This window comes from Dermacentor silvarum, chromosome 10 (genome assembly GCF_013339745.2).
Source record: "Dermacentor silvarum isolate Dsil-2018 chromosome 10, BIME_Dsil_1.4, whole genome shotgun sequence".
Lineage (NCBI taxonomy): Eukaryota > Metazoa > Arthropoda > Arachnida > Ixodida > Ixodidae > Dermacentor > Dermacentor silvarum.
This window is the reverse complement of record NC_051163.1, coordinates 40,947,176-40,962,792: the sequence shown is the minus strand read 5'-3', so window position 1 is coordinate 40,962,792 and position 15,617 is coordinate 40,947,176. Positions and strand designations below refer to the sequence as shown.

The 15,617-nt window shown below is 45.4% G+C and overlaps 1 protein-coding gene across 1 annotated transcript in view; it reads left to right on the top strand.

Moving 5' to 3' along the window:
- LOC119431477 (peroxidasin-like) overlaps nt 1–15,296 on the top strand; it is a 67,092-nt gene extending 51,796 nt beyond the window's left edge. Inside the window, 4 exon segments of the mRNA XM_049657873.1 lie at nt 1,921–2,038; nt 5,403–5,463; nt 5,465–5,615; nt 14,219–15,296. Of these exon segments, the coding sequence (XP_049513830.1) occupies nt 1,921–2,038; nt 5,403–5,463; nt 5,465–5,615; nt 14,219–14,328 (440 nt within the window). The 3' untranslated portion in view covers nt 14,329–15,296.
- Nucleotides 15,297–15,617: the final 321 nt, after the last annotated feature.

The following is a 15,617-nucleotide window of genomic DNA, read 5'->3' as shown; positions in this document are numbered from 1 at the left end:
AGTTTCCCCATCTACTTACCTCCCCAGGTCAGCTTTGTTTCTTTCAGGCATTCGACACTCGTATTCTTTGTCTCATATATCTACAGCTCAAACAAACACTATGTAAGTGTTCTAATGAACAGAAACCAACGTTTCCAAAGGCTACAAATTTGCGATTGCTTTACTGCAATAACCTACATTCATCATGACTTCCTATAGTTTCGCCATCTGCAATAAATGTTAAGCAGGTAAAAATGCGTTGTCGAAAGCTTTGCACAAGGTAGTTCTTTCCTACTGCACGAAATGTGCCAATGTTCTTATTGCAAGCCGTAAATTCCAAGTGTTATCGCATATCCCACAGTTCACTTGCTCATCACCCACCAAAAACACCTTGCGCCTGTCAACAGCGAAATTTCCGAGACATATACAAGTCACTTTTAGAAATTAGAACTCCGTATGGAAATGATATGTGCGATTTATGCTAGTATAATTGTTTTATTTCCTTTATTTTTTTCTCTTTGCTTGAGCAATCAAATTGCTGAATACGAGAACAGTTCATAAGGTTTGCGAGGCGCATAAGCAGAGAAGCCTGCTTTCTCTTGCGACCGCCTCTTATGACCTTATGCACGAAAGTTCCTCTCGTCATAGCCACTGCGGCTCGACACTGGTATTCCAAGCAGCAAAACAGATCATGATGTCCCTTCCCTCACCACCGTTCCACCATACAATTGTCACCTTCAATAGATGCAGCACCTTCGTTCGTCCTTTCAATGGTACAGCTTCGAAGGCGGTTGTTTCGAATTGGGCCCCGCCTACACCGCTATATATATAGCTTTGAAGTGGTCAAAGCATATTAGCGCACATCTCGGAACTTCAACTTTTATTGCATGGAGAGATGGGAGGAAGGCTTTCCGGGGTTTCGTAAAGCTGGTGCGGTCGTTTTAAACTTCTCTTTCCGCAGATCGAAAGCGAAGCAAGCAGCTATTAGGAAGTTACAGACGATCAGGTACAGACGTGTGCCGCATACGCTAATCCAATCTTGGCGTGCCGTAATAAAAAGAAGTTCAGATGAAAAAAAAGGTCTCATCCACGCGACAGCAAACGAAGTGCTACAAAGGAAACCCATACGCGTTGATCAGAAAGGCAACTATCTTGGTCAACAGGGATCGAATTCGGAACCACTGGCTTTCCGGGGGGGGTGGTTGTTTCAGCATCTGAGCTAACCCAGGAAGCTATTAGACTGCGGGATGAGGCCGAATTAATCGTCAACTCGAAACACAGTGCCGCAGAATGGGGGAAATATAGGTTCTCCGGAGATCCGCAAGGATTTACTCATCCTACAGGATATCTGCACAACTGATTTGATAGAAACATTTAGTTTCCGTGCGTAGACCATTGTACAACTCGAACTCTTTGTTTAGATTAAAAACAGCAAACCCTAGATTAGCGCGTGGTATTCGCCTTGAAAGCTCTCGATTATCGTGTGACATGGCGACATTTTATGTATCAGCAGCTTACTTGGCTTAAAGTGAGAGTTGCTAACGCCTCCCACTCTAAATAATTGTGCATTCACCACCATTTTTCAGCCCAAAATAAGCAGTTTTATAAATAGCTTACACAAGCGGATTGGCTTGCACAAGCGGCTCTACTGTACGCTATATGCGTTCTTTTGAACGCCCCGTGGACGGAAGCCCGCAGCTTAGGTTACCCTATTTCTAAAACTAACAAGCATCATCTGTTTACGAGGTCCTTGCGTCAGTATATAGGTTAGACCTTTCCCTCACCCCTAGTGCAGGGTAGCAAACCGGACGCTCTTCTGGTTGACCTCCCTGCCTTTCCTCTCCTTGCTCTCTCTAGACCATGTTATTGCCTGCAGCCGTCAAGGAAAGTTTTTTTTTTCCTCTGCACAACATTCTTGTTCATTTCTGTCTTTTATTTCAGACAACATCGACGTCTGGGTAGGTGCTATCGGTGAGGAGCCCTTGCCGGGGTCGAAGGTGGGACCGACGCTGACCTGTCTGCTAAGCCTGCAGTTTTCACGATTGCGCGACGCTGACAGGTGAGCGTTCACGTCACAGACAAAATCCTGTAAATCACTCATCATAATTATAGCAGTAGTAATGCACATGTTTCAACACAGATGCACACAGAATCTTAAAGCCAGTCAAAGAATCGCAACAGTTGACAGTTGACAAGAACTTTATTAAAAGGTCCTGAGGAAAAAGATTAGGGGAGCCGAAGGCACCCCAATCAAGTTGGTGGCTCCGCCCATGACGGAACCGGGAGCTGGTGACTCTCGGCGACGTCGCGGGCCCTCTGGACGGCCTGTCGTTGATGCGTAAAGTCCGCGCTTTGCAGTAGGGCGTCCCACTTGGACTTGTCGTGAAGATCAGAGCCCGCGTTGGACGGGCACAGCCAGAGCATATGATCGAAAGAGCAGAAGTCGTGCCCACATTTGGAACACGATTGCGGGAAGTTAGAATCTATCCGATTGAGCGCTCTGGGGGTGAGGTACGATCTCGTCTGTAAGAGCCTGAACGTGACACACTGAGCCCTGTTTAATTTTGGGTGAGGGGGAGGGAATTTCCTTCTGCTCAGTCTGTAGTGGGATGTGATCTCGTTAAAGGTGATAAGAGGGTCTTTAGGGGAGCAATCCTGTGAGAGAGCTGGACCGCTAGCCCGGGCGCGGTTCGTGAATTCACGCGCTAGGCAGTGGGCCTGCTCGTTGGGGTTGCATCCCGCTTGATTAACTACGCCTTTAACGTGGGCCGGGAACCAGACGATGTGGTGACCTCCTGTCTCGTTATCCGCAGTGTTTTCAAGAGATTTGTTGACTAGGCTAGCCGTGTGCTTAGACACTAGGGCTGACGAGAAGGCCCTGACGGCAGTGCGTGAGTCGGAGAAAACAGTTGTTGGGCCTTTGGCAGCGTTAAGCGCCAAGGCTATCGCGGTTTCCTCCGCCTCGTTTGCGTGCTTAGTGCAAACGGATGCAGCGCTAATCAGCGTTCCGCGCGCGTCTACGACCGAGATTGCAAACTTATTTTCGCCGCCGTATTTGGCCGCGTCAACGAAGAGTGCATCTGCCCCGTACGGATTAACTCTTTGAAGGATGACTTTAGCCCGTGCGATTCTTCGGCCCTCGTTATATATCGGATGAATGTTTCTCGGTACGGGATCGACCGTTATAGCTTCCTTGGCTTCTTTGGACAGGGGGTATCTGTCGAGCGGTGGTTGTATGGATGATATGCCTGCTTCGTTTAGGATTTTGTTACCCGGCTTAGTTAACGAAAGCCTGGTGATCTGTGCAGTTCGATGTGCCTCGATTAATTCGTCGATAGTATTGTGAACACCAAGCTCCAATAGTTTCTCCGTGCTAGCACATTGTGGGATGCCGAGTAGTCTTTTGATACCGGACCTAATGAGCGTGTCGAGCTTCCTCTTTTCGCAAGGTTATAATAATTTCGTAACATGGCAGTTACCGCCATGTTACCGCACGAACCAAAGAGAGAGAGATATATAGAGAGAGGGGGGGGGGAAGACAATGGTACTATTACAGCATTGGAACCGTATTCTACGTGTACCGCTGTAAGCATATATTTGAGTCTCTAAAGATGAGAATTATAAAAACAGAGCTATCGCCATAAATGTGTGCTCTATGTAAAACAGGCTAAGTTGGGCTTGAACTACACATTTTGATATCACGGTTCCTAAACGTCTCTTCTTGCGCCCGTTGCTGGTCATATCGGAGCACGGTATCTTTACTCGTGATGCAAGCAGAACGATCAATGAAGAACAGCCGCCAAATTGTGGCTTCTGATCTTCCTTGAGACAACTAAGTGCGCACACGTCTTGTCATAAGAAGCACGACAAAAAAAGAAAAATCGAAAACTTTGCGACCTACCAGGGACAGACAAGACAGTCGAGAGCCCCAGAATGCAAAATTTTTGCAGTTGTCAAAGTTCAACTGTTTGTTCAAGCATATAGAGCGCAGATCATGACATTCAACTAAAACAAGTCAAATCGTAATGTATATACAAACATTTTAAAAAATGAACGAAGAGAAGCGATACACATCGAAGCACCAACGAAACCTTGGATGAACCTGAGGGAAATATCAGAACAAGAAAAAATACGTGCTAGGTGTTCCACTTTTTAGAAATGCTGCTATCCGAAATTCTAAGCAACTGTAATCTTGCACCGACATCATAACCGACGAATGCAAGAGATGCTACAGAGGAAAAAGATTAAGCCGGTTGTATTTGCCATATGTTAACACGCATAAGTTGTGATATCGTGTAAGGAATCGCGGTATATCTTGGCCTCGGTCCTTCAATTTTGTTTCTGCCTATGTTTCGCCTCTTTAGCTTTCGTGCGATGTTTAACTTTGGTGCTATTATATATCTCTTCTTTCCGGAACAAATACTTATTGCGAGTTAGCGTTCCACGCGTTTTTCCTTGCCTGCGTTCTTGCGCCCGTTATCCATCCATATATCGTCAAGTATTGTTCATTGTACTTTGTCACTGGCCGCTTTACAGAACTGTCACTGTGGTCGATTAATTGCTCTTGCACACGGCTCCCTTTTTTGTACGAAACTGTGTTAACGTTGCCGCTAATTCTATTATAAGTAGCCGTGTTAAACATATTGCACGTGCGACGCGAAGAGTACTGCACCAGCGCCTCCTCTGTTTTTGAAAAAAAAAAAACAAAGGAGGCGCTGGCTGCACATTCTCGAATCTGCGCGAGAACCAGCGAATGGTCGGTATATGTGACGCGTGTGACCAGACCGACTTGAAGTGCGAGATTACGTTCGATGATCCTGCTCGCCACTATCGATAAATTTCACTTCAGTGCTGCTTTTCATTCTGGGCACAAGTTCGCCCAAGTTCAGCCGTAGGCGAACTTGTGCCCAGGGGCCGTATCCTGTAACGCTTCGGTTCTTGAAGAATTCAGTTTAGCGGTGGCGCCACGTTTGGGCAGACCGCTGATTTAATTAGAGCGTGAGGAAGGACAAAGGCCAAACGGCGTGCAGGTCTTTCTTTTGTTCTGGAAGTGAACGTCTCAAACCAAGGGAGGATATAGCAAATTATGAACGCTTCTTGGTAAATAAAAAATAATTGCCTCGTCGGGTCGTCGTTGTCTTTCACGGACGCTCGCTAAACGCACGAACGCAGGCGCAACCCACACACCCACACAGACACCCACACATCCGCACACGCACACCCGCACCCACACACGCACACACACACACACACACACACACACACACACACACACACACACGCGCGCGCGCGCGCGCAGCAGCGCACGCATGCGCTGGAAGAAGCAAAAACAAGATTGTGCTTGTATTCTGTTTGACCTCGGAATGTTACACTGTATAATAGTGAACATTTCAACCGCCTTCGCCCCTTCTCATTTTGGGCAGACTGTGGTACCTGAACGAAGGCACCTTCACTGCTGAACAGCGAGAGGAACTGAAGCGCTCCGTCGCTGGCCCGCGTGCTCTGCGAGAACGGAGACAACATCACGCACGTCACACGCGACGTGTTCACGCTGCCGGAGCGGCAGTCCGGCGGCATCGTCCCCTGTCGGGAGATACCGGCGCTGAACCTCGAGCACTGGAGGGAGCGCGCACCAGGTCAGTTGATGACCGCGTTACTTCTTTAAGGAAGACAAAAGAGACCGTTTGCTCCCGCCATTTTAGTGGAGAGCCCTCGTGATCGTGAAAAGTTTCACTTTCATTATCTATTTAGAAGGTTATTCAGAGTGCGTTAACTTAGAAGCAAGAAAATAACCACCGTCGTGAGATATACATAAGTTAAAACACGTTATAAGCATAAAAGAAACATCGCCAGGTGAACTTATAAATTGAAAGTATTCTATTAAATGCATGGATTCCTAAATAGGGCTTGGTGCTATTATTATACTGAGTCATAGTGTGTGGAAAACAATACTAAAAAAAAGAGTGTCAGTTCTTGCAAAACGACAGGTTCACGCGAGGGCCTGATTATGTCGTGTACGCCTTGTAAACAAACGTTTTAAACATGCAGAATGGTCGAGTGCTAATTTCCAGTTATGTGTAAGCAAATTAATCCTAGGCGTGACTTTTTCCTTCGTAATTCAAGCGATTCGGTGCTAATATTCGTAATATATAGCTACGCTTTGGTTTTTTTTTTTTTTCAGCGCTACCAACAAACATCGTATGGTTGCAAAGTTTTCGTGTTTTTCATTATAGATTACCGTTCAATAGTTGCCTCGCATGCTGCAGAACTGTCGACAGCATAAAGAGGAAATTGTGTCCACCTGAATATATTTACCAATCTGCATATGCAATATGCACATCTGCATATTGTAAAGGTTAGATTGGCTACGTACCACTCTATCTTTTCTAGGAGAGATTGTGCGTATTACTGTTGTAACTAGCGTACATATCATGCGTAATGCTGCGTAACGTTAGACCGTAAGAAAACATACAAGTGTCTAGACTTTAGTGAAGATATAATGTATTACAGTTATAAACAATAATATTTAGTGCCTTTGTTCCTCTCTAGAGACGCTGTCTCGCTAGTATTAAAGGAGTGATTCAAGTACCTACAGGAAAATTTTGCATTCTCCGGTAGGTGTCGACACAGCAATTACGGTGTGAATCAAATCATGACAGCGCGACCTTTTGACGAGGGCGTCCGAAAAGCAGACAAGGGCAAAATCTGTTCGGCTTAGGTCGCGTGATCGCGACACAAACCGAAAACAAGAACGCCTGCAAACAAGAACGCATACCGCGTTGTGTGCTGAAGCCTCCGAGATTTCGCGCGTTGCTTACTTGCAATCTCGGAAGTCGTGCCCTTCTCGTGGCGTTTCGTTCTTGGATCGCGGTGTGGCGCCACCATCTGTGGGTCCTTGCGATTTTACTGAAGGCCGCCGCACTCGCTCCAGAGCGTTTCTCAGGTGTCAATAAAAAAAAAAGTGTTGGAAACCTATGAAACAAAATAGAGAGTTTTAGATTAGGGGGTCCCAACGCTTGCCGTCCCCCTAATGTTCAGTACCAGCATGGAGAGAAGGCAGTACAAGGGGAGGTGGGTCCTTTTGTGTGCGTATATTTGTATGTGTTGGTCGAGTACTGAGGTGATTTCCCACGTAACTTGCCAGGACGTTCAGGTTTCATCATAATACCAGTGACACAAAGAGCTGTACAGTGAAAGTAGCCGTCTTAAGCACTCGGGAAAATTAAAGCGCTTGACGTCACGGAAATGAACGAATCTAATGGCTGGCGCTTCTATGCAAATTCAGTTGGACAACGGTACATATGCCACTGCATTCTTGTCGCTGATTATAGGCGCAATACGTACCCGCAAGAATGCACTATAGCGGCAAACGACAACGGCCAAAGAAGGGGGTAGCCCAACTATACAGACGGCCTTGTAGACGAGCATCCGCCGCGGCTGTGGGAGGCAAGTGCTGCCGCCGGGTACCTACCGGTAAAATAGGTACAAGCGCGCTCCCGGCCTGGTGCTCGGCCATTATGGGACCTCAACGCTCGGAAAGGGGTGTTTGACCTCAACCCGAAGGTACCCCCACCTCAATTGGTGCTTGGGGCGCCACATGGCAAATGACCGCCATGGGAGCGGCCCAGACACCACTTTTTCTTTCGTGCTCACGTTCGTTTCGAAGGGAATTCAGGGCGCAGGCTCCTTTCCCAAGCGCATCACCCCTGAAAAAGCCGAACGCCAGGCCGGGGGACGCTTGTGCCCATTTGAACCAGTGGGTACCCGGCGGCGGTGGGAATCGAACCCATAGCCTCCCGCAGCCGAAGCGGGCGTTCTACCACTAGAACGCCTTTAGAAAACCAAAGAAGCCGTTGAATATTGTGGGCTGTTCCATCAGGATGTATTGGTGCATTGCAGATACTACCTTTAATCCGGAAATATAAGTGCAAGTTTTATTTCTTGGTATATTGTTTAATTACGTATAACAGAGGGGCGCAAACAGGCACAACACCATTTTTGGTCAAATATCGGACGTGCTATACGTATATATAGGCCTATTTGCTGGAGTATATGCATCGGGTGCGCATTAGGGTCTACATATAGCTGTACCATATATACTAGTGTAAAGGCCGCACTTCTTCCCGCAATTTTGACGAATTGAGACCATTACAGAGTGCGTGTCGGGGGTGGGGGTGGGGGGGATTTATTTCAGTTTCAAAAAAGACAACCTTATTGTTTTCGCAATGAATGTATTTGTTCCTATGATCTCTGTCTGTATTGACCACCGACGTCCGCATTTTTATTTTTTTTTCTCTACGGCGAAATCGTGGCTGGCTGCACGCTTGTCATGCAGCTCAGCAATCGTCTCAATCTTTCGCCTGAATGCAGTACCACGTGCAGTCAGACGCATATTCTTTTAGCAGCTTCGCGCAAAACTACAGTTGGCCGCCCAAGCTCCAATCGGCGTGAGCGCTTCTCTCTTTCAAGTTTTTTTTTTTTTTTTTTTTGTCTCGAATATTGGGCTAAAAGTTGGTTGGTGTGGCGTTTACACGGGTGGTGGCCCTTACTCGAGTATATATTGTATATCGGCGTAGATATCCGGCGAGATACTGACCCAGCATCGGCAGCCGTGGCCGCGCGAATTCCATCCACCCTCCCAAAGGGGGAGGGGGGAAGCGCCGAGAACTTCGATTTCATACGCGTTCAATAAACATTTTGTAGAGGTTGTCATCTATTTGACACCTTCTCATGGCGCTTATAAGGTTGATAAACATATGATTATTCAAGCCATGTTTGAAAGACAATTCGACACAGGTACAAATCCGATTTCCTAACAAATATGTCCCATAAATAAAATCTCGCCATCCAGCCCCTGCGACAGTAGATGTCCAGCGAAGCTGATGTAAACCACCACTACAAAAGCTGACGGGGGTATGCAATGCTTTATGGCTTTAGAATAATGGTAGTAGTGCCATTTTAGTGCATTGGTAGGAATGAGAGCTTGAAGTGATTAACAGTGGTGGAACAAGGAGTTCACGCCGCTGAAGCCTTTTATTACCGTTTCGACAAGGGCACTTCATTCGTCTTCTCGTCGAAGACAAGTCCCAAGCATCCGACCAAGAAAAATGCACATCAGCTTACAAGATGAACGACTATGATTTGTACTTATTTTCGTCAATCATTTACTATCGAAGGGTACCCTGCTTTTTGTGTACTTCTAACAGCCGTAATTCCAAGGTTATAGTCACCTCTTCGCTAAGCTATCGCAAACACAAGCGGGGATAATCCTTTGAGTGCAAGGCTGAGGAAACATATGGTCTAAAAAAAGGAACCACTTTGTTGTTGGCTGACCACGTGTCAACGTTGTATTTTGTCTCTCTCTTTATAAAAGTCATCATCTCAATTCTTCAGCAAACCCGCCACACCGTAGCCAGGTAAACGGTAGCAGGCCGTTTGCTGTAAACGCATCGTCAGGCGTAACGGCTAAAATTGTGCTTACTGGTCGTTCGACTTGAATTACTGATAAATTACTCGCAAGTTTCACGGTCCGGCGGGCGGGCAGGCCTGTCCGTTAGTGTGGGCGAAACTTTACCGAACGTAGTTTTTATTTTATCTAGTAGAACCTAGTCGTCATTATTGGAGTACTGTCTTGACATTGTCGACTTTTTTATTTCTTGCGTTAAGTTGAGGCCTTAGACGTCGAAAATCCAGAAAACAATATTGGCAATTAAGTTTCAGAGCGCCGCAAGTAAAATTTTATTATAATAGCGTTTCTATCAATAAGCTGTGGTTTCACTTTCCAGGATATATGTGCACGTGACGTCATGACGCAGAAGGTGGTCACGTGGGGACAAGACATCTTGGCACTCGCTCCGGCTCGTTGTGTTTCCCGCTATGCAGTTGCTCATTGCGCGCTGTTCCATGCAGCAGTATGTGTTGAAGTGTGGCCGTATCGTCATTTCAAAGGTACCTCATCGGGAACGTGTGGTTCGGCGTGACGTAACAAACATTCTGTAGATATTTTCGTTTGAAGCCTTGCCGACTTATCTCTCTAGGAATGTGCTTGACGACACCATTATATGGCGGAACACGGCTAAGACGCCTTCAGCCGGTCACTGGAGCGTTAAAGACACGGTGACTAGCACCCGCGCAGATGAACCAGTTCACGTAAATATGGTTAATACGGTGTTAACTAAAACTTCAAATTATCTGGTTTTTTTTTTTCTTCCTTCTCCAAGTGTAGCGACCCCACACATGGGTGCCAGTAGTGCTGATACAAAGATAAAATATTCCTTTTTTTTTTGTCGTTGTTGTTCCGCCGTTTTTAAGCTACCTGATTTCAGAGTACGGAGTTCACTTTAAAAAGCAAAACACGTTGCCCGACGGTCTTACTCCACTCCCATAGGGCCTCATACAGCGGAGCATAATGGAGACGAAACAGAGGGCCTCTAATTGCACGCAGGGAATCATTTCCGCAAGCTTCAGCCAACCTTCTGTCGCACTTCCCGCAGAAAAATAAAGAATCAAAATACAAACAAGAAAAGATCGAGGGAACGAGGAGACGCAGGTTTAGCTTACTTCTCTCGTATTTTGCTTTCAAACGACGTGATGAGGGATTCAAGCGCAGGGGGGCTTTCGTATAAGAACTGCTGCTTCAACTGCTCATATAAGGAGCGTCGGCAAACGCTTCGCTGACGCTGAACCGGGAACTGAGCCGTGTCCGCGGGAAGCGGCATCTTGTGTCCAAACAACAGCCTTTGTACCTCTTTCTTCTTTATATATATATATATGAAGAAGTTTGCGCGTAAATTGCGTTCGTGAAATACCTACACGGAGCGTCTTTTAAACGCTGCAATCAAAGCTGACGAGAAAGAAAAGGACTACCGAGTTTTTAGTAAGTTTCGCGTACGCACGTTGGTAAGTCCGGGGGCCATTGCGTTGCTTCCGCGTTTCAAGATGCACTTTCTTCGCATGCGACTCGCAAATTCCATCGCGGAAACGCTTCCGTCCGTGGGAGTGGACGGAAGTGCGCAGTATGCGCCGGCGCCTCTATATATGAGACACCCACGCGGTTGGCTATTTTCTCAGGAGAGCACTCCCAGAAGTAACATTTCTACATTCTAGAAAGTGTTTGTGACACGTGGTGTTGTTCCCAGCCTTCGGCAAGATCGGCGCACGAGGAAGGTTTTGAGGCTGTTTTCATCGGGTGCTTGTTCTTCTGCATAAAAGATCCCCGTGGATTCTTTTTTTCTCTTTGTGCAAGGCATAAGAGAAGTGATGCACTGCTCTTAGAAAAAAATAGTTATTAGCTCACCTAAACTTGCCATTGGTCACAAACTCCCGAGAGAATGATTGTGAAGAATAAATTCAAAGGCTCCGTCTTCTGCAACCGTTTAGGGAGGTCGGCTCAGCCGTAACAACTCATAGACAAAAACCTGTCTACGAGATGTTGGCTCAGCGCCAGGAATTTCCGAAAGCATGAACAGATTGGCAAGTATATAGGCAAGTAAACCTTCGATATAACGAGGTTGAAGAGTATATGCATGTCAGTTCACTCTTCCTGCGCTACCAGACCGTTTGGCTATTATCGGATTTCTTTTATTATTATTTATTTATTTATTTATTTATTTATTTATTTATTTATTTATTTATTTATTTATTTATTTATTTATTTATTTATTTATTTATTTATTTATTTATTTATTTACTTATTTACTTATTTATTTACTTATTTATTTTTCATCTATCTAACTATCTATCTATCTATTTTAGCGTAAGGCCGAAAACGCAATCCCCCGATTTCCTACAATGTTCGGTGCGGCACACAAGCCGACGTTTATACACAACGAAAATTATAATTCTTGTTTTAAGCTGGCGTCCAGTGAGGAACGCGGCACTACGAGCAGCATGTACCGCAAACTGTTCACGCTTTATTCAGGTAATAATACTACACATTACTCAACAAAGTCGCCGTAGGCTGTACGCACGGAACGAGGTAGTCAGCGGCGGTACAGCGAGGGAGTAGCGGCGGCATATGGATATAGAGCATACTAGTGCTTTCTTTTTTTTTCTTTCTTTCTAAGTACACTCTAATATGGCTTCCGACATCTTCATAGTGTCGCTAGAAAAACATGTTTCAGAGTATCCGAGTAACAAAAGATGAAGTGACGTCATATCCGTTAAATAGGAAGTGACGTCATGTTGTCGTCACAGGCGCGACATTTACTTTGGCGGCCTACCTTTACAGCAGTATTTTCGAGCTAACGCGATGCCGCAAAACACCAGTCGTACCGCTGTAGCAGTCGCACCCACGTGCGTAACATCGCTTTTTTGCGGGTCGAAGAATGCTATGGGTGTTGGGTGCTGGTCGCCAAGCACGTCGGTGAGGGCGGCCACACGAAGACAGCTAAGTGAACATTGATCTGACTGTCGTAAATCAAATTTTGACGGAGCACGTTGACCTACGACGGAATACACCTCGCAAACAACGCCTCCAGAATTCAGACGAACGTTGGCAAGCAAACGGCGCAACGCAACATGTGAGGGGGTTGGAGGGGGGCTGTCTATAATCTGCGTGGCATAATCAGTAAATCACCGTTATAAATTAAAACGTATGTCCATAGAGACATTTAGAGAAATTCGTTAAAACGACATTTACATCCATGTGTGTCAGTGACAGTTTCGAGAAGGGTTACGATTATTTTGTCGTATTCATTAGTTTCTTTTAACTGGCTTTCTTGTAATGAGGTTTCACTGTAGATTTGGCCCGAGACTAGGTTTGGCCAAGGATGTGGTTGGCGAGGCTAAATAAAACAAGTTTTCCTCCACTCAGTTTTACCTATAGAAAATACAGAGAAGGTGGTAAGCTTACTTTTCTTTGTTTTTCAGGTGCTTACAAAAACATTGCAGCAAGACCACCTCAAAATGGAAATTTATAGAACGAACAACACTTAACAGCCACGGACATTTGGCTGCCTAATGGCAGCCGTGTCCAATAGAAAGATCTTCCTTGAGCCATCGCGCTAATGGTACAATTGAGAGAACAGACCAGCATCGTGTACGGCGCATCGATTGCTCCAGCATGGCTGCGCGCAATTCAACGTGCACTATCTTCTATTCATAACAAGCGTATAGTTTTGCGAACAACAGGCATAGTTTTGCTATCGATGCAGCACCGTCTGATTTATTGACACCTTCTAAATGACTTTAAATCGTCGAGTTCAACGTCGCGAAACTACACATTTGGTTAAGAGGGGTGCCCTGATAGACGGATACTCCGGATTAATGTTCAGCACCTGGGATTCTTGAGCGTGCACCCAAAGCACGGTGACAAGAACAGTTTTGCATTTCGCCACCGTTGGAATGTGACCGCCGTTGCAGGTAGTCGAACCCATGATCTCATGCTCCGCACACGTCATAAATAAGGATTCTGACGCTGGTATGCAAAAACTGCGCTTTGTGAATAGTTCTGCTTCGAAGTTCCCGAAATGGAGCTCTCAAAATGTAGCCTCTCTTTAACACGAAGCATTCTTCTCCGAGTGCAGCCACTTTTCTTGGAAGCGGGTGGGCGAGATATCTTACAGTTTTGTTGCGCCGATAGCGGTGATTGTGCAGCCCATGTCACCATTTTTCGAGGGCCGATCCCAGGGATAGTGCAGCCAATCTCGCCGTCTGGGGGGGGGGGGGGGGGGGGGGGCGATCCCAGTGACAGTGCAGTCTAAACATTCTGTGCCACTGTGACCACAAGGTATCACTGCGTTTTAGTTCGTTTTCAATCTTAATTACATCTTACAATCAGAAACATTCTCTCTTATTTATTATAAACATATATGCACTTCAGCATGTAATCTCTACATAACCGTTCGCTGCACGACAGTTACATTATTCAAACAACCATTCCGTAAAAACTATCAACGGTTCACGCTTACGAAGACGTCGATACAGTTGAGCCTGACATTTTTTTTTCCAGAATAAGACACATTCGCAAATGTCAAAGCATTTTCGATTGAGTTAAGTTTCACATGCCGGTAAGGTATATATTCTCTGCTACCAGAATTTCTTGCGCTGTTATTAGTGTTTTTCTATGCTAAACTATGTACATATTCTCCATTTTTCATAGGAGTAACTTAGACTGCGCCTTTGTCACCAAAAGAAATAGAAAAGAAATTGCCTTGCATAAAACAAGGTTTATTACTTCGATGCATACACATAACAACCTTCTGAAGAAATTTGTGTTTGCTTCATCTTATCTTTTCAGACCCAAAGTGCCCGGAGGTCCGCAGCAAGTTGAAGACAAAGAAGACTCGAACCGCCGCTAAAGTTCGTCCCGGAAGTCGGCAGCAGAGCGCGCAGGCTCAGACACCATAACTGCCGAAAACACACATTTTGTCGACATTTCGTTCAGTTCAATGTGCGATAATCATTTGTATAAACGCGGTATTTTGTGGGGAAAATCTGCAATAATTGTAACTATGTTTACAACCTCTTCAGCAGGCTGCATTATAGGACACACGCGATCACATAGGACGCGTCACACGCTCAGTCGTGGATTTTTTTTTAATATTTTTGCTTTCGTCCAGGAGGGTGTGACCAGCTGAGACAGTAGATAATGCTTTTCACGTTTAGAACTCTAGATCGTCTCTTCGATGAGCGTTAAAATTTGCAGCTTACTTATCTGACACCAAAATCGGGCTTTTGCAGGAGCGCCAACTATTCCTTACTTTCTGTGTAGCATTATTTCATGCACATGACACCCTCCTTAGGAGGCCAGCAACGGGGTACTGCTTAACGATGGCTTTCACAAAAACCGAAAAATTACGAAAAGACGTGAGCGATGGCTCTCGAAAAATTCGCGTATGGGAGAGTTAACCTCTAGCGACTTATAATTGTAGTCGTCATATAACAAGCGCTACTTCTTCGTATAGTTAACCTTCAGAATGAACAAAGTACTGTTTGAAATACTGCGTCCCTGCACCAGGTAAACTAACAGGCACTAATTATCTTATCAGCAGTTTGGCGTAACTACTTCTATGCTGTGCATTGTTTCTGTGCTCATGTTCGTGTATATAAAACAAAGTCGCTTTTTTTGTTTTCTTGTTATTATAAAATACATATGTTGCGAAACGCGTGCATTTGTGTTTTTTGTTAGTGTTAGGAACTTGAACTTCTCGTGCGACATTGACACTGCCATCTTGGAACAGGTGTCCAATTGTTTTAAACTTGCCTGTCTGCGCGACCTGTTACTATTTGCATTGTGTTTGTGTTCAAGTTCAACTTCAGCGTCATAGGACTGAAAAAATTTCGTTAACAGTTCAATAAATATATTCAAACTTTGAGTATCCTTCCAACGGTCGGATAATCTTTGCTTTCTCGCGTCACTCGGTTCCCTCTCTATTCAAACGTAACAAGGCTGTCCGCGTCTATTATTACAGTTTTATGAGACCGTGCTAAAATCAATATGCATGGTCCGAACCAGTGTCCAGCTTTATCTATGATTAGAAACTATGGCACAGATTTACAAGAAACGCACCTAAAAAATCTATTTCAAAGTGCTTTTCCGAACATGAAAGATGCCCACGAATACACGCAAAACTACCACGTGACTGGCTGCTCGATGCAGTTTGCGTGTATTCGCGGGCATCTTTCGCACTCGGAAA